This window comes from Gymnoscopelus microlampas (genome assembly GCF_963454915.1).
Source record: "Gymnoscopelus microlampas genome assembly, chromosome: 15".
Classification (NCBI taxonomy): domain Eukaryota; kingdom Metazoa; phylum Chordata; class Actinopteri; order Myctophiformes; family Myctophidae; genus Gymnoscopelus; species Gymnoscopelus microlampas.
Window position 1 is genome coordinate 16,545,312 of NC_139952.1, and position 19,812 is coordinate 16,565,123.

General features: G+C 44.1%; 1 protein-coding gene across 1 annotated transcript in view; it reads left to right on the forward strand.

Annotated features, from left to right (window-relative positions):
* Positions 1–17,382, forward strand: part of angpt1 (angiopoietin 1) — a 78,171-nt gene extending 60,789 nt beyond the window's left edge. The window contains exons 8-9 of the mRNA XM_084081250.1: positions 11,157–11,287; positions 15,107–17,382. Coding sequence (XP_083937376.1) covers positions 11,157–11,287; positions 15,107–15,270 — 295 coding nt within the window. The 3' untranslated portion in view covers positions 15,271–17,382. The remainder of the gene's footprint in view (positions 1–11,156; positions 11,288–15,106) is intronic.
* Positions 17,383–19,812: the final 2,430 nt, after the last annotated feature.

A 19,812-nucleotide genomic window follows, 5' to 3' on the forward strand; every position in this document is an offset into this window, starting at 1 on the left:
ATAACAGGCAGGGGTAGAGGTATTTAGGTCAGTGAATCTGTGTGGGTCTGGGTTTATTATAATGCAACGGCGTAATCTTCAAACACCGGTGTGCATGCGAAGGTTCAATACAACGTCCAAGTGCACCCAACACACGACCATCGTTGTCCATCATCTTCAGATGGAAAACACGCAAATGCAGTACCTGTGTGGGAGTTAAGCTTATGCACAGACACAAGTTGAGGTCTTGCGGTGGGGGGAAAAAAAAAGGTTCTGATGTGTCTCTAGGTTGGAAACGAAGCCTTTACATGTTTATTCTTTGACTGGCCATTACATCTTTATTCAATATCCTTCCCCTCATTCGGGCGGCCAAGTTCCAAAATCCAGGGATTTCTCCACATGGTAATGACCAAGATCTCCCAGAGGAATCAGATAGATCTCCCCGTAGATGTTTTTTGATGTGGGGGGATTTGGGGAAGAATTTGGCAGAGACTGTGGACTTTTCTGTGGAGAGTTCTGTGACCCCATCGCTTGTCCTAGCCTCACACTGAGATGGTCACTGATATTTCAGATTCTGTCTTCCCCCCCTAGCACTGCTCTTAACACTCTGCGTGCAGGCCTGTGGTCACGTACGACATGTTTGTCTATTTAAAATGTAACTGTACTTAACCCTTTGAAGCCCGGGAACGCATATCTGTGTGTCATTTTTAGATTTCGTTGGGCTATTTTTTTAAATCATGAAAAGTTGTGCAAATATTTTTTTTAATTTCATTTTTTTTTGCGGACATTTGTAACTCAAATCTTTGCTTCTGGAGGTTCCTGGAACTACATATTTTACAAATGTTCGCTTTAAAAAATATATAATCCAAGATTTTGCCACGGATTTTCACGATTTAAAAAAAATAGCAGATCTACAGCGCAGATCTGCTCGTAGCGCAGCACTCGGTGCCGCTATTTTTTGAATAGCCAAAGAAATCAAAAAAACGACAGATGCGTTCCCGGTCTTAATGGGTTAATGTTGGTGTGAAAGGCTTGGCGGTCCCTCTGGTGTTGTGTTACTGCGTGATGGATTTTAAGCCTAATGGAATTAAGAGCTTCGCAGAGCAGATGATGACTTGTTATTTTTCTCATGTTCAGCCCATTAACTATAAGCCGTCTGTGCGTATTGTGGAAACAGCACCTAATTGCAATCATTATTATTATTATTCCAACACAATTATGATAATCAAAAATGAATATACAACCTTTAGAAAAGGAGAGAAAACGAGAATGTGTACTCTAGTCTGTAGGGCACAGTACACACAGCAAAATCCTGAGTGTTTAACTTAAAGGTAGGGTAAGTGATATTTTTTGGTTAAAACAAAAAGTATTTTGTTAAAAGGTTAAAATACTATATTCTGATAGTAATCATTGCTATAGAGTGTTTGTTCAGTAACAGGAGTCTCCCCGTCTCTCCAGCTCTTTAATAAACAGAAAATACATTTTTCGGTAGGTGTCAAAATCTCAGCCAATCAGGAAAAAGTACCCATTTTTAAGCTCAATTTGTATAGTGTTCCAGTTCCAATTTTTTCTGCTCATTTCTTAGTGTCATCACTTCCAATTTCACTTGTTTAATCTATATCCTGATTGAGTTCTCTGTCCTGGTTGGATAAAATTGGAAATGAAACTGAAATTAAAACGAAAATGCATTTTCTGTTTAATAAAGAGGTGGAGAGACAAGGAGACTCCTAATACTGAACAAACACTCTATAGCAATGAGTACTATCAGAATATAGAGCTATTTAACAATTATTTTAACCAACGCAAATCACTTTCCCTACCTTTAACTCTGACAAGCGAGGGAAAGGTTGACGGCCTGAACGTAGTCTGCCTATAGCAGTATGCACCATAGTATACTGTATATATATATATGTCCTTGTGTCTTTACTATATGTCTGTCTCCATGGAGCTATATACGACAATCAGTGGCTGGAGCTCGAACGCGAGCGGGCCTCAGCCTGCCAGACACCTCTGTGGCCCCCGCAGTAGGAAGTGATCCATTGGTTCAGAGTGATTAACCTCTGCTATGGGCCAATCAGACTTCGCTTCAGCGGGCTAATGACTGCCAGGTGTGCAACAGCACGCGTTAGACCCTGAGCCAGGTTGGTCGTCGTTGCCGTCTAAACACCGAGATGAAAGGGAAAACCCGGTGGGCAACGCTGCATTGCGCTTGTCGAAAGATGAGGGAGAGCATATAGCATGTTTTTTAAAAGGAGCCGTTGCTTACATTTAAACGCCAATGGGGAAAAAGAGTGAATGATAAGTGTGTTTTACGAGTGACAAGAGGCAGTACTCTTTGTTTGTTTGCTTCCCCTATATACGTTGCTACCGAGATACTATTCTTTCTGAGGTCCACATTGAAACATAGCAAAATGACATTGATAATAATACGCATACTTTCAGTCAACATCATGGGTATAAATCAACATATACCCATACCCATTCAGTGCCCTTACCATACCCTCCTTAACCCATTAAGACCTGAAGCCGATTCTACATGTCTCCTAAATCTCAACTGTTTTCTGAAAAACGTATGTTTCTATATCATTGGTTCTCAATCTTTTTCATGTCAAGGGCCCCCAAAATTATATGTATTTGGCCGCGGACCCCCATCAAAATATGTTGTTCCAGGGACCCCCAGAAGCAAAGATTTGAGTTAAAAATGTTCGCTTTCAAAATGTATATATTCAAAGATTTGCACACATTTTCACGATTTTTCAAAAATAGCCCAAAGTGTAAAATAATGCTGTTTAGCTCAAATCTAAAAATGACACAGTTCCAGGTCTTAATGGGTTAATTATTCAAATATAATACTCTTCTTAAATATGAAATAAAAATCTTTATAAAAATCTAATAAATGGGATAACATCCAAAATACCAAGCTGCTTAGTTACAGTATCTGCAGGATTTGCGGCTTCAATGAGGGCATGAAAATGTGAAGTACTTTGTATTGCCATATCTCATTACATTATAAGTCTTAAATTATTTGAATGGTTACCAAATTCCCCCAGAAGCATCACTTGATCTTTGCACAGGGTGCATTGTTTTCAATGTTTGACTCCAGGATGTCCTTCACACTGTTACCGTATACGACAGTAATATCCTCCACTTGGAGTAACATGGGGCGTTCTGCAATGAGACATGGCAGATAAAAGGCTCACTGCAAAGCAGAGGACATGTTAGCCGGGGGGTCTGGGGGGGGGGGGCCTGCTCCGGTTCCCAGCCTGCAAAGCCGTAATCCGACATGACTAGTGGTGGAAAAGGTACTCAAATGTTTTACTTAAGTAAAAGTATCAACACTGCAATGTGGAAGTACTCTGTTACAAGTGAAAGTCCAGAGTTCAAAATGTACGTGAGTAAAAGTACAAAAGTATTGGTATCAAAATGCACTTAAAGTTCCAAAAGTAAAAGTAGTAAAATGTTTGAAAATAGCAGATCTACAAGCTCACAACGCATCGCGATGCGACGCGTTGTGAGCTTGTAGATCTGCTATTTTCAAATAGCTTATGTCTAAAATAGGGCTGAAGTGGTTAATGTATGTTTTATAATGTAATCATTTATATCTGCAAAGTAACTAGTAACTAAAGTTTTCAAATAATTGTAGTGGAGTAAAAGTACAATATCTGCCTCTGAGATGTAGTGGAGTAGAAGGAAAAGTATAGACAATTGGCAATACTCCAGTGAAGTAAAAGTACCTCAAAAAGTGTACTGAAGTACAGTACTTGAGTAAATGTACTTAGTTACTTTACACCACTGAAGCAGAGGACATGTTAGCGGGGTCTGGGGGGGGGGGGCTGCTCTGCAAAGCCGTAATCCGACATGACTTAGTCTCAGCAGACGAGAAAGGAGACGCGTTTATGATTTTTCTTTACCGTTTGTGGAGGAATGCTGGCAGGGGGCTCCCCCCCCCCCCCCCCCCCAATGGCACGCGTGAGTTATGGCACTTTGAAGCTTTATTGACGGGATGTTGTGTTTTCCTGCTGGGGTGGAAGAGCAAGGTTCCTCTTTGTTGCTCAGTATATAGCGTGGAAGCATCGGAGCCGAAAGGTTTGATTTACGCCGACCAAGTGACTCTTTTATAACCCTGTGTGTTTCTCCTATAGAGGTAAAAAACAGATATGCTCTTGCGTCCTGCAACTGCTTTGCAGGGTAAAGGGGCTGCTTTCAAAGCCAGTCTTTTTTTTTTTTAGAAGTACACCGTTCTACCAATAGCAACGCCATGTTTCACTTAGAATAAATATTTTCGGGGCCTTATATTTATTCTTATGTAACTAATTTTGCAACGTACTAGGACTAATATTATCTTAGAACGGTGCAGATACACTGGTTTGAGTAATATACAGCACATAGGCCCTGAAATATCCACACACTGCATTGCTAAATTTGGTGCTGTGTTATATGCGGTGCGTGAGTTATATCGCCGCTGATGAAGTACTACCCCTGTGTACATTGAAGGGGGTCTTTCTGCAAACATTATTACAGCTTGCCTTATAATGCGCTGAGCTCATAAAAACACAGAGCCTTTCAAATCAGATACTATGAAACCTGCCATTGCCAACAACAGGGGCGTAATTTTAGAGGCACATTTAGAGGCACAGTTACTTTGGTCAGTCCGCTTTTTCAGTGGAATTGATCAGGCACAAATAGAAATCCTCGTCTGACCTCGTTTTTGCCAGTTCCCACATACACAGTATGCTGTAATACTCTAAGGTACCATGTCATTACAACGGGATAGGAACAAAGTTTTAATAATGACGTTGATACTCCTACAATTTTGACTCCTAAGATCCAGTGATGAAGGATTACTAACATGCCGGCGTCCCCAGTGGAGGTTAAGAGAATGCGATGGCTGCACACCAAAGTCCTTCCCTGGAGGTGTCATTGACAAAACCCAAAATCAACCCCCCCCCCCCCCCCCCCGCCAACTGCAATTGAACATTCCTTTTATTCCGTGAACCTTGGCCAATCTCTTTTGCCGAGTTATTTTAAGGGATCCAATCGGATTGGCGCTCCGGTGCCGTTTCAGTTCCCCGCTTCGACCAAGCAGATGTCTGACCCTCGCAATAAAATACGGCCTGTCAGTGACATGAATTACATGACCACAACTCTGTCTCTCTCTCTCTCTCTCTCTCTCTCTCTCTCGCGCGCCGAGAGGCACATTCTCGGCAGAACAACCGCACACACAGGAAAAGCATGTCTATCTCTTGCGTTTATAGCTCAGCCCATCTTCAGATTACTCCACTTATCACTCGAGTGCATAATGGACCCGGACAGGAATAAATACAGCTGTCAATTGAGGTGGGGATTGTTTGTCTGGTAAATATACAGTTGCGCCCAGTAAACACAGCCGCGGTATTGAAAAAAGGGGGGGGGGGGGGCTGTCAAAGTGTCATGCTGGAAATCCTTCTTGATGATGTGTCTTGGCAGTGTGTCTGACTGGGGGGGGGGGGGGGGGTGTAGAGTAAGGCTTTGGTTTTTTTTGTTTTTTTCAGATGGGTTGTAAATGTGTAGCAAAGTCTGTTCTTTATCAGGCCAGTAGCAGACCTCTTCCTGGATTTAGCCAGTCCTGTAGCACAGACATTACCAGGCACCAGTCATCCTACCAGTAACCCTTATGACTGTGGTCTAATAGTACAGCCATTCCATTGGGCCACGAGGGTATTGCAAGTGGGGCCCCCAAATATTTGGCCAACACTCAACTTTTAATGATAATATAGCATTAATATTTAAACAATTATAATGTTAATAATATTATTTTCTTTCAAACCTTGAAAATGTTTGTTTTCATTGTAATAAGAATGAATAACAACTTAAAGCATACATGGGCAACTGGCGGGGCCCCCACCTTCACTTAATGCGGCCCACAGGTTAATATCGGAATACTGTTATTGATTTCAGCTGTCACGATTCCAAACATGCAAACATGACCCGCTTTAATTGCTTCTATATTAATTACGTCTATATTAGTAGCTAAATGACTAGTATTACAATTATATTGTCGTTTTTATGTCCAATGTATATGTATTTGTATTTAAGTTCATAAAGTTAACATAAGTATAACTAAATGCATTTGAAATAAAATACAAATACATACAAATGTTATTTTTCAGGATTCCAATTCAAAAATAGCTAAAAAAAATATCTGGATTCCAATTAAAAAATAGCCGATCTACAAGCTCAAAACGCGCCGCAGCGCGACGCGTTTTGAGCTTGTAGATCGGCTATTTTTGCTACTTTTGTGTGACATAGAAAAAAGTGACAATACGGAGAGACAGTATGCAATGTGGCCCTCTGGAGTGAGTGTGGAAATATAGTGGCCCTCTCCATCATCTAAGTTACCCACCCCTGACTTTAAGTATACCACATTGGTTCCATCGATCAAAGCCAAATTGTACGTTAAAATAAACACGCACACAACATTTCCAAGTGGGCCCTGATGCTGAAAAGGTTGAGAATACGAAATATGAAGTAGTGGCCGTACTGTACTCTCTGAGCTGCACAGGGAGTGTTTTCTGGTCCCTGGAGGAGGGGGACAATTGCTTGTACAGCTTCACCCAGCAGATGGACTACTCAAATGGTGCATATTGGACGGGAGCGGTTGGGGGTTAATATCTTTTTGTTCTGGGACACTCAGACACACAGACAGGCAAAACTCAAAGGTTGAACTGGTGACCTTCTGGTTCCCAGGCAGCCTCCCTCTACCCCACTGTCCTAAAACACTAGACATACAGTATGTACAGTATGCAATACAGTACATAAGGGATTATGCACTGGGAGATAGTCAGCTATGAGAAAATAACCGCACGACAGGCTATATCATTTCCGCCAGACACTCTCATCAGGATTTATTGCAACGATATCGCGTTCGGTTTGGCGGCGTGACTCTGCTCCTGTGATTCTACAGATTATCTGTAAGTCTGAGATCACTTACTGTACCTCCCAGAAGCAGAGCCTAAAATACAGACTGATTGCACATAACGCTGAACCCCTCAAGTGCATAAGATTACACCTTGGTTCTCAAAGTGGGGTCCGGGGACCCCGAGGGGTCCTTGGGAGGGTACCAGGGGGTACCCAGCAAAATGTGTTAATCTAGCTTCACAATAATTTTAACCTTTTATACTTTGGCTATTCAAAAATAGCAGACATACAAGCTCATAGCGCGGCACCGAGTGCCGCGCTATGAGCTTGTAGGTCTGCTATTTTTGAAAAATCGTGAAAATGTGTGCAAACCTTTTGAATATATATATTTTCATGCAAACATTTGTAACTCAAATCTTTGCTTCTGGGGGTCCCTGGAACAAAATATTGGAGATGGGGGTCCGCGGCCAAATACATATCATTTTGGGGGTCCTTGGCATGAAAAAGTTTGAGAACCACTGAGATAAGATACCGGTAGGTACACAATATAACATCATACAATTCACAGAATCATACATTTAACATGGAGAAGACAATGCTGAGCATGCAATATGAACGGTGGAGACCACTGCTTCAAAAATAATTGGTAAGAATTAGCAGCATTGAGAGCCCTGACGTCACAACTTTTGGAGCGACGCCCACTGCACTCTGGTTGGTTGGGGAAATCACCCACTTCCTATTCCAGGAACGTCAACAGGCTGGTTCAGGCTCTTATTTTTGAGCAAAAAAAGGAAAAGAAAATGCTGGAGATCGAGGCTATTAACAAGCTCACACACACACACGCACACACATGCACATACGCACACGCACACTCACATTTGACCTCCACAATACGTGCACGCATGCTTATCCAAACGTGCCATGTCCAACATTAATTTTGTGTTGCCGTGGCCACTGATTGCAGCCATGACTCACGCTTATATTTCAGTATTACCGGTATTAGTTTAGTGGCTTAGTGAATTCCCCACTGTGACCTGTAGTCACACTTTTTCACTCGGCTGTGCAAATCATCCATTTACACAGCTGTCTAAATACGGGAGTCTTTCACATTAAATGACTCTCTTTCCTGAGGAGTCTACGTCAGGCTCATTCTTTGAGGAGCTCAGCCTGAACCTCAGCAGCTATATCTTGAACATGTACACAAAACCATTGTGGGTTCATAAACACGGTGCGACATCTCCTAAAACAAATATTATTCTTTTTTTTAGGGTCAGAGAGGGGTTGAGAATCGTCGGTGATTTGAGGTGTAATTACTCTCCTTTTAAAGAATTATGCTCGCTGTTGTTTGGAGGGGGGGTGAGTTTGTCGTGACCCGTGACATTATTGTTTTTGCAATAAAACATGCAATAAAAGTTTTAAAATAAAGTTTTCTCCTCCCGGAGAGAGACTGAGTGCCCAAATGTTTTGTGTGTCTGCGTGTGTGGGCGAGGGTACGTGCTTGTGTGTGCGTGCGTGCGTGTGCGCGTGTGTGTGCGCGTGTGTGTGTGCGTGTGCGTGTGCGTGCGTGCGTGTGTGTGCGTGTGTGTGTGTGCGTGTGTGTGTGTGTGTGTGCGTGTGTGTGTGTAACATTGAGGATCATGAATCCACACCTCTCATAGCAGTTCATCAGCGTTATGTATGTTACTCTCTCATCAGAATAAACTCAGATCGTGAGGACATTTCATCCCAGACGTTTTTACTCCCATGTCCATTCCTCATTGATGAGAACGGAACTCAGGAAATCATTTCTACTGAAGCTGAACCGTGTTTTATAGAAGAAGTCCTCACTGGCATGGTGTTTTAATACCGTTTCTTGGCTCTGGGAAGCTCTTCTTTGGGGGAAACAAACTAAGAGAGCGTGAGAGAGAAAGATGGAGCGAGGCCGCAGGTTAGCAGAGGGCAAAGCAAGCGAAATGCATTCCTACTGCTAACGATGGAGATCACCATGGGATATTGATGCGAGATGGACTCAGTGCAGAGTGCTCTCCTCCCTCCTACCAACAGGGATTTAATCACAGGACACACCCCGCTGAAAGATGTTAATGGTCGCGTATCCAGTAACCCTTATTGGTTCAGCGTTGTCTTATTGATGCACTATTGCTGCATTCCACACTTAACCCATTAAGACCTGAGGCCGATTCTACAAATTGTCTTCTAAATCCCAACAGTATTCTGAAAAAAAAAACGTATGTTTCTATATCAGTGGTGCTCAAACCTTTTCATGTCAAGGACCCCCAAAATTATATTTATTTGGCCACCGACCCCCATCTCAAAATAGTTTTGTTCCAGGGACCCCCCAGAAGCAAAGATTTTAGTTAAAAATGTTTGCTTTAGTTTAAAACAATATATATTGAAAATCATAATTTTTTGAAAATAGCAGATCTACAAGCTCGTAGCGCGGCACTCTGTGCCGCGCTACGAGCTGGTAGATCTGCTATTTTCGAATAGCCAAAGTGTAAAATAATCATTTTTAGCTCAAATCAAAAAGTGACTCAGATTCGTTCCAGGTCTTAATGCGTTAACCGGATGAGTATTGATTGTGTGAAGAATACAGGACTATAGGGTACTAAACTAAAGCTATAAAGCCCAAGAAAGCCCCGGTTTACATGCGGTTTAGCTGTACAGTATAACTGCATGGAAGTTCGGGGAATATTGTGAACAAACTTTTAGCCGAGTAGCCGTTGTGAAATGTGAAATGAATCGATATTGAGCCGTCGATGTCAGTAAATTACATCATATCGCTGTGTCATAGCGGACCCTACGCGCAGTTCTGTCAGGTTCGCGTGTGTCATAAACTGAACAGCGTGGGTTATTTGCATTTTATATTTTTTATCTTGATCTCCCTGGGTCCTGAAATAAAGATTGAATTAAATTGAGCAACCGCATGGCATCGCTTCTCCCTCTGAAATGTTATCAGAGATGTTTCTTTTGTAAATAAAAAAATCACAATAAAACCGGGCCAGTTTGAAACTTTTTGTTTGGCGCAATAATGCTGATGTAATGCAAGTCCCAGATGTGTGTGTTTATAGAGCGTTTTACAACGGCTTTGAACGCGGCTCAGCCAATCATAATCAAGTACTGGAACTATCCAAAAAGTTAAAAAAAATTATAACAACAACCTAAGTAAAAGAAGAATGTTAGTGTAACTCTGACTGTTAAACTAACACCCAGGATTTTGCTGTGAGGCAGGTTGATGGGTAGACCGCTCGGCTCGGGGTCTCTCTCGTCTCTCACCACCGCTGTGGCTGGAGCTCAGTGATTTACATGCTCCACATGTTCAGGTTAGGCCCCCGTGGCCCCTGAGAGGTGTAGCCCATTGTATACAGTACATGCCGTATGCTTAAACTGTGTGTCTGCGGCTTTTCGAGGCAAGCCTTTTCTCAACACGCAATAAAACAGTACTAGTCTAAGCCTCGGGAATGGCGCCCCGCGACTGCACCGAGGCAGCTAGCTAGCTATCCCTTTTGCATTTTACAGTAGCAGCGGTCCAGCGGCGCAAGTATTGTCTGCGGATTCATAACGCCACGGCTCTTCAATAAAGCCAAAGTCTTTTGTTGAAAAGGCAGCTCTGACAGCGAGGAATGCGACGTTGTGCAGACGTCGGGGGAAGGAAAAGACAGTAGGAAACGGGTACCAGGCCTCGTAGAACAAAGGAGAAACATTGTATCCATTTGAGACTTTTTTTGGAGGCTTGAAGGCCCCTGTGGGTTTTTTTTTTTTTCTCGCAAACCCCGTCCAGCTGTCCAGCTGTCTGTTCGCATCGACGTCGCAAGCGCAGCGCAGCGCTCCGTCCTGCTCGGTATTACTGTAACAGGTCAATGGTGTTTGTTATTTCTGCTTCTGCCGTTGGTGTAAATTGCCAGGACCGTGGCACCACCGCCGCGGTGGAAACGTGCCCCCCCCCCCAGACTATCCTTACACTTCCTCTAAACCCTCTATCTCTCGGTTTCAGTCTCAATGTATTCTGTTCACCACCCCCACCCCTCCCTTCCCTCATTTCTCATAGCATGTTAATGTTGTTCCAGGTGTGGAGAGTGTTTACAGAGCCGACGCCGTCAGTCACAATACAGAATATATCTCTCCGGTGACAAATTTGCACGGGAGGTGTTATGTCTTCTTTCTGCCTTTTTTTTTTATAGCTTAACAGTACGGCGGCGCTCCCCTCTCTCAATCTCTCTCTCTCCCCTTCTCTTTCTCTCCCTTTTCCTTTCCTGCGCCCCCCTCTCCCCCCTCTCTGACAGGCTGTACCTGAAGAGTCATAGTGGGACGGCAGGCAGACAGAGCAGCCTGGTGATCCATGGAGCCGACTTCAGCACCAAGGACATGGATAATGACAACTGCATGTGCAAGTGCGCCCTCATGCTCACCGGAGGTAAGTGCAGCTGGACTGTGTGTAGTAGTGGTGGTGGTGGTGGGGGAAAAAAAGAGGTTAATTTCAGTGAGCGAACGATTTCGTTCACGTTCACGGGGCAGTGATTCGTTCAAATGATTGGTTCAAATGATTGGTTCAAATGATTGGTTCAAATGATTCGTTCAAATGATTCGTTCGAATGATTCGTTCGAATGATTCGTTCGAATGATTCGTTCAAATGATTCGTTCAAATGGTTTGTTCACGTTCGGTAGCGCTATTTTCTAGCGTTCAAAATGTGCTCGAGTGAAAGTACAAAAGTATTGGCATCAAAATATACGTAAAGTACCAAAAGTAAAAGTGCTAACATATTTGAAAAAAGCTGATCTACAAGCTCATCGCGACGCGTTGTGAGCTTGTAGATCTGCTATTTTCAAATGGCCTAGGTATAAAATAGTTTATCTAGCTACAGTGGTTAATGTATGTTTTATAATGTGTGTATAACACCATCGCGGGAGCGGTTTTTTTTACGTCGCGCGTGAACGTAACAGTTTCAGAAAGTGAACGAGCTTGTTCACGTTCGCGGCAAATGAACTAGTTTCTTTTGAACATGAACATGCCTATATACTGTATGGGCGTTTGTTTATGGTTATGTCAGAGTGACGTGGCCGTGGTCCTGCCTATATATGGGCGTATCAGGTTTGTTTATGGTTATGTCTGAGTCAGAGTGACGTGGCCGTGGTCCTGCCTATATATGGGCGTATCATGGGTTTGTTTATGGTTATGTTTTAGTCAGAGTGACGTGGCCGTGGTCCTGCCTATATATGGGCGTATCAGGTTTGTTTATGGTTATGTCTGAGTCAGAGTGACGTGGCCGTGGTCCGTCTGCCCGTTCGCCCCCGCACTCCCGTTAGCCAATTTTAATATAGGACTTCTGGTGATGCCATATGATGGTGAATCTGGAAGAGGAATCGGTTGAACTGCCAGACTGTAAGTAGATTATAGCTGAACCCCTCACATTGGTATATTTATGAGGGAGCAGCATCATGATATAAGCATTCTATCAACCAGTCCAAAAACAGTGTTCACTGATTGGCCCACATGGCCAACTCCACAACGTCCGTTCCCAGCCGCTGCCTTAGGTCATCACCAGAACGACCTGTGCTTTGTGCACGTTGCACGAAAAAGGCCAATTATACGGCCCTACATTTCCTCCACTATAGGCTGTGCCCTGCAACGGCTCTCGACGTCGTCAGCGCATTGTGGTTTGAAACCGTTGCACACTATAAATGTCCCTGGGCCGGGCACCAAAGTGTCAGAGAGATTTAAAATGACTCTAATTCTCCTGCTGGGTAAGCGGAGCTCGATGACCCCAAGCTGTCACAGTATGGCAGGGCCCTATGGCTGCGGAGAGCCCCCGACCTGGTACTAATCAAGCATCTCTTGACTGCAGAGCACAGATTTAAGGTCAGTTTTACCTCTTAGGTCATCGCGACTGTGACGGGTCAAAGAGGAAGTGGCGTGCGATCGTAGATCAGCCAGCGCTCCGGTTCTGAAAGGCCTTGGTAAATATGACCTGGGCTGGGATTCTACGGCCATGGCAATAGGAGCAAGCATGACAACATGCAAACCCTTGGGCCCGCGGCCCACTCGCTTTACCAGCGACCAATCCGATCCCAGACCAGCTCTGTGCTAAGTATAGCAACATGTAGATTTTGATTTATTTCATGCATTTACAGGAATGGGGGGGGGGCGGGGGGCGCAGGGGTTGATACCCAGTGATGTAAGTCTCTGGAAAAGTTTGAAGAAAACACTTCTCTGCTATATTTATGAGCACAGCCGGAGCACGTCACACTGGCGATATGGAGGATGTTGTAATTACATAATGGGCCGTTATGTAAACGATAGGGACAGACAAAAGGGACACACACGGTATTGTGTGCATCTGAACATGCTGCCGATGAGAGAGGGAGAGAAGGTTCAGGTTTTTTGAAAAAAACTTATATCACTATGTCAGTGGTTCTCAAACTTTGTCATGTCAAGGACCTCAAAATGTATATGTATTTGGCCACGGACCCCCATCTCAAAATATTTTGTTCCAGGGACCCCCCCAGAAGCAAAGATGTGACTTACAAATGTTCGCTATATTCAAAGATTTGCACACATTTTCACGATTTCTCAAAAATAGCAGATCTACAAACTCGTAGCGCGGCACTCGGTGCCGCGCTACGAGCTTGTAGATCTGCTATTTTTGAATAGCCAAAGTGTAAAATAATGCGTTTTTTTTAGCTCAAATCAAAAAGTGACACAGATGCGTTCCAGGTCTCAATGGGTTCAGGGAAGACACCACTAATGTTTCTACGGCACTGTAACGATCAACATGGCCTGGAAACTTGAGAGTTTGTGTGTGTGTGTCTGTAATGCTTGTGAGTTCAAGAGAGAGAGAGAGAGAGAGAGAGAGACAGAGAGCATGTGATAATGAACCGTGACCCATGCCAACGAGGATGACAGGGCACTGGTCCTGCTCGCTGGGATGTCTGGTGAAATGTCACGCACCACACTCGTATTCAGGTCTGTGGGGGAGAAAGAAGAGTTTGTTGGCCCTGCCGTCTGTGTGTGTGTGTGTGTGTGTGTGTGTGTGTGTGTGTGTGTGTGTGTGTGTGTGTGTGTGTGTGTGTGTGTGTGTGTGTGTGTGTGTGTGTGTGTGTGTGTGTGTGTGTGTGTGTGTGTGTGTGTGTGTGTGTGTGTGTGTGTGTGCGCGTGCGTGCGTGCGTGCGTGCTCGCTCGTGTTTGCGCGTGCGCGTGTGTCTGTTGGAATGCAAAGTATAATGCTGGCGCACATGAAATTTGTAGGTAGATTCAGGCCATTCAGGCATAGTTTACAGAGCACCGATACCCTCCATGCAATCATTCTCTACGATGTTCATGAAATAATAATATTGGCACCTTGTGAGTAAAATAATAGCCCTCCAAGCCACTCACTTTAATAAAGTCCCGTCTGAGCCCATGCAATTTCACCCTTTCTTTAAATAGGATATAGTCCCTACATCAGTTAGCAACAGGTATTGGCAGCCCAGTGAACTGATAGCAAACATAGTGATAGCTTTGAAATGTGGCCAAAGGCTCATGGAACACTTTCAACCTTTAACACACTAAAGGCACTGACAACTTATGAGGGGGGTAGCGGCACCTTTGGTCAATCACTCTCTCTAAAACACTACAAGCCATTTGGCATTTCTGGTTCAAATCTGTAAATATTATTGTGTATACTCATGATGATGAATGACACGTAATTTTAACCATTCTGTATGATACTTTATGTTAATACAATACACCTGTAGCAGGAACTGTAACACTCTTGCTCCATATTAAAGTCTTCATTTTATTAACGTTTCGACCTGTTGGCCTTCCTCAGAATCGTTGAGCCAGCAGGCCGAAAGGTTAATAAGATAAATGGGGTGGAGGTGGTCTTCCTACTCTCCATTGAAAAACGGAACCCTGGTGTACCGAACTGAACCTCAGGTATCCTATACCCGACGAAGGCCACACCGGCCGAAACGTTGTTTGGCCGCTCTATTCATAAAATCGCCGGGAGAATTAAGACGGTGTGCGGAGTCTGCGGACTCATTTCTTTTGTCCACATGAGGACTTTAACATATACATCAGCGATTTGAAAATAGCAGATCTACAAGCTCACAACGCGTCGCGATGCGACGCGTTGTGAGCTTGTAGATCGGCTATTTTCAAATGAAATCTTGCGGGGAAATTATAATAAGCAGATCTGGCAACCCTGACAGTATCCTCATTTTGTCATGTCTCCTCTGTTCCCCCCCCCCCCCTAGGCTGGTGGTTTGATGCCTGCGGTCCGTCCAATCTCAACGGCATGTACTTCACTCAGGGGCAACACGTGGGGAAGCTGAACGGCATCAAGTGGCACTATTTCAAGGGCCCCAGCTACTCGCTACGAGCCACGGCCATGATGATCCGACCGCTGGACTTCTCCTAGAAGAACTCGCCTCCTCTGAGCTCCTTTTTCCCCTCCAGAGGTTTGTGTAAACGCCTCGGAGGAACACTTCCTGCTTTGTCGCCTTGTTTCATCTCATTACACTGAACCGTGGGAGTTGTCGGGGTGATTGTCGGTTTCCCGTTTCTGAAGACTGATTGTAGATTGGTCGAAAATAGCCGATCTGCAAGCTCACAACGCGCCGCCACGCGACGCGTTGCGAGCTTGTAGACCGGGCTATGTTCGGCACGTGATGCCATCGTCCGATGGAGTATTTAAGCATGGGTAAAGCTGGTTTCGCAAACCAGAGCCGCTGATATATATATCGTTCGCAGATCTAAAGCTGTGGTTCTGATACGCTGCTGATCCCCTGTTCACTTTTTTTTTTACCTGGACTGCACTCGTGGCAGCGTGGAGCTGAAGTAGAGGGGCGAGGAGGGATTTTGGATTAAGGAGACATTACACAGAGACGATTATCTGAACCGAGGGTATTTGGCAAACGGGCTCAAAGTATTAAAAAAGGCGTTTGAACTGGAGCCACCTCACTCCTCGGCCGAATCGTGTGCTATGAACGTTCATTAATGTCAAACAGAAGATCCCCTGGTGAATTGTGGGACCCAAGACTCTTGCATCAGTGTTTCTACTTTTGACCTGGACTTGTGCACTGTGGCGTAAAGGGACCGAACCGAACGCTTCTGAGCGGGATGCAGATGTTGCGGCACTGCATGGCGTCTCTCCGCGGGACTCTCAATGAACTTGACACATCTGGAATGTTACGAAGACAGAAATGGGAGCTGTTGCATATATGTTTTGTATTAAAATGTTGCGCACTAAAAACAGACCATAAAAGTCACATAAATCATTTGTATTATACGGCGCGTTGTTATTTTTTTTTGTAATCAATATTATGGTTATCCCCGTTGTTGTATTGTGTTCAAAGTGGGGCTCTGCACTGCAAAGTCCTGAGAGTTCCTTTAACTCAGAGAAAGTCAAAATCTACCCGTTTTTTACACTCTTGAGTTAATTAAATCTCCGGATTTTGCCGTGTATATATGTATCTTTTGTACATAGTTTTATCTGCCTAATGTACAAGAAAACACATGCTCACTTCCATGTTAACTTGGCGTGGGTAGTCAAGTCAGTTTAAGCAATGGTTTGGAAGGTCACTCGAGGTACTGTACTCTGCCACTTACAGTAAATACCTGCTGTCTTGCCAAAGTGAGCTGTTTGTTTTCAAAGTTCAAGGTGTCATTATTATTGGATTAGGCCCTGAACTGGGAATTATCAGAATTTTCTTATTGGCTGACGTATGACCAGTATATGCCAAAACTCAAAGTTTGGTGATCATATTACCTGTTTAGAATACGAAAACGGAGTGTATTATTACCAAGACTCATGTAATCATTGTGGTAACTATTACAGCTGTGTATACATGGGAAACAGAAAATGTTATGTTCTTTTTTTCCCCCTTTTTTTCTTTTTCAGTTGACAGCTGCAAATAATTGGAGGTATCGAAAAACATCCAGCTCATAACTGTGGAACAGAGTACATCCCAATCCCATGCATATTGACCATTGTAGCATGTTGCAAAAGTTTATCCAGAGTTTGCCTTTAGATGTAAATGTCCTCTTTTGAAGTCGGTACTCCATGTATGCAAAATTGTGAAGGAATGTGGTCACAGTTAATGTATTGTATCTCATGTCTGACTTTGCCGGCCATTATGTGGGCCCATGAGTCTGTCGCTGTCGCACGTGTCTGTCAGTATCGTGAAGTTCTAAACCACCGACCAAAAGACAAATCGCACACTGAAGAACGCTAATGTTAAAGCCCACCGAATGTCCTTCATCATCAGCTAAAGACAACTGCATCTCACTTTGCCTCGCTCAGCATCCAGACTACTTCTGTCTTTCATCAGTGCGCCTTCAGAAGGAGGAGGAACGACCGGAGGAGAAGCATGAAATAAATGATTCCTGCAAGAGATCCACGTGTACTTGTATTGCATAACTCCTAACCTGAAACAAGAACGAGGCATTTTCCGTGCAGTATTTACCAAAAGGTACATGCAACGGCGAGAGATCAAATGTATCTGGGTTCAGGGTTGCCAGATCTGCTTATTATAATTTACCCGCAAGATTTTATTTGAAAATAGCCGATCTACAAGCTTACAACGCGTCGCGATGCGACGCGTTGTAAGCTTGTAGATCGGCTATTTTCAAATAGCTGATGTATATGTTAAAGTGCTCATTCGGCCCATAGTCGCTTCTTTTGGGCTGGTTTTCCTAGACCTGGTTGCTTGTTTCTCTCACAGAATCTGGCAACACTGTTCTGGGACTTGTAAAAGTATGACGTGTAACATACTGCCATGGTATAATTTAATATGTGTACATGTAATGTTTGTCTTCCTGAGGAAAGGTATTCATATTGTAGTTTGTATTCCCGCAGAAACCACAATGGTGTTTTGAAGTTGAGCATGAAACATAGAAGTAAAGATCATCTGAAGAAATGTGCCTCGATAACGTCTGCTTTTACCTCATTTAAAAAATATATAGATTTGCTGATTTATTTAAACTATTTTTTTTGTATCATGGTCAACGTTGTGTTGTTAGGTTAAATAAAAGAACATGTGATGCACCCATGTTTCCAATCTGGGTGTAGCCTGGATGTCAACCCCCCCCATACACATACATAGCGATGATGGACAAAGTTATTGAGTCAATGCTTCCCCAAATCAGTCTCATCACAGCTCTGTGGGTGTACTTAACTTCATTGTGGAGCAAACTCTAAACTCCCCTTTCATGAAATATATCTTCAAAATCGAGGCAAATAGTGCATTACAAATGCTACGCCATGCAGAGCACACTCGGTGATGCAGAAAGACATGAGATAAATGAAGGAGATATAGTCTTTCGACAGATGTGAGCGCCCCGGTTCCGTCTTTTCAGGGCAACAACCAGATGGCGCAAAGATTAGGCTTTCTTTCAGGCCTTTTCAAGCAACGCCGTGGCTATTGTGCTCGCCGGTGGCTCACTGGCCCGTTCCCTTTGCTCGTTCACTCTGCGTACCGCAGTGACAGATTGCCAAGGTGTCAGGCGATGCTGTCGGGACCTCCAGCGTCCGTCCATAGTTGACATTCCTGGGCCTAATCAGAGGTTAAACAAATTACCGCAGCCTGCAAACCGCTGCTTATCCCTCAGCGCCTGCGCTGACCCGACACCCCGGGCAGGAATGTGTTCTGTACAGGGTCTAGAAGACCAGGAGAGGGTGACGAATGTCCCGCCACTCACTCACACACACACACACACACACACACACACACAATGAACTGGATCGGTGCGGTTCGGTTAGCAACAGTGGCAAACTTTACACCTCTGTCGGTCCGGTGCCACGTCCTCCCTCGAGGTGAGGACAGGGAGTTGTGGAGGAAAAACTCAACAAGAAGAGAGTTTTTAGTCCACATGTATTTAGCTTGGGAAAGAAAAGAGCCAGATATGTATTCCAAAGGAGAGGTGCAGACCACGCTCCAACATCACTCACAACCGTGGCTAATCCCCAAAATATGCACACACGTACATTACAGCATGTATGCACGCAAGCACACGCACACACACACACACACACACACACACACACACACACACACACACACACACACAGATTCTGTGAGAGAAACAAGCAACCAGGTCTAGAAAAAACAGCCCAAAAGAAGCCACTATGGGCCACATGAGCACTTTAACATGTACATCAGCTATTTGAAAGAAGGAGATCTACAAGCTCACAACGCGTCGCATCGACGGGTTGTGAGCTTGTAGATCGGCTATTTTCAAATAAAATCTTACGGGGAAATTATAATAAGCAGATCTGGCAACCCTGACACACACACACACACATGCGCGCGCGCGCAGTAACGGTAACAGTACCATCACCGCAAAGCCTTTGCCTCCATGGCCAGTTGGCTGCACTGAAGACAGACCATTTCCTGTTTGCTGACTGCCGGTTGGAACGGAGGGGCGACACGACACAGTGGTGGAAGGGGGGTGATGGGACTTCAAGAAAGACAGGGGTCCCCCGGCCCGGACCGCAGACGGACAGTCCTGGGCCCCCGGCCAAGATCGGATAAGACAGAATACAGTACCTATAGTGTGGAGACAGATGCACAGGACCACGTGACCAGGGTTGCCAGATCTGCTTTTTATAATTTCCCCGCAATATTTTACTCGAAAATAGCTGATGTATACTGTAGCATGTGAGATAAATCAGTGATTCAGTGACAATGGAGCGAGTATCTATGGACAATCAACACACGATTGGCTAGGGCTAAACAAGACACAGGTGAACAACATTTGCAAATGACAGGGTGAGACAAGACAGGTAGCAGCAAACAGGAAACACTCAGCCATCACTACAAAACAAAAGGTACACAAGTGTAAATTAAAACTAGAACTAAGAAGATATATTTCTAAAATATGTAAAGAAACGCTACGGTATTGTAAAACACCAAGTATACATGTGAGCATCTTTAGAATCACTTAAAGAGTGTGAATAAAA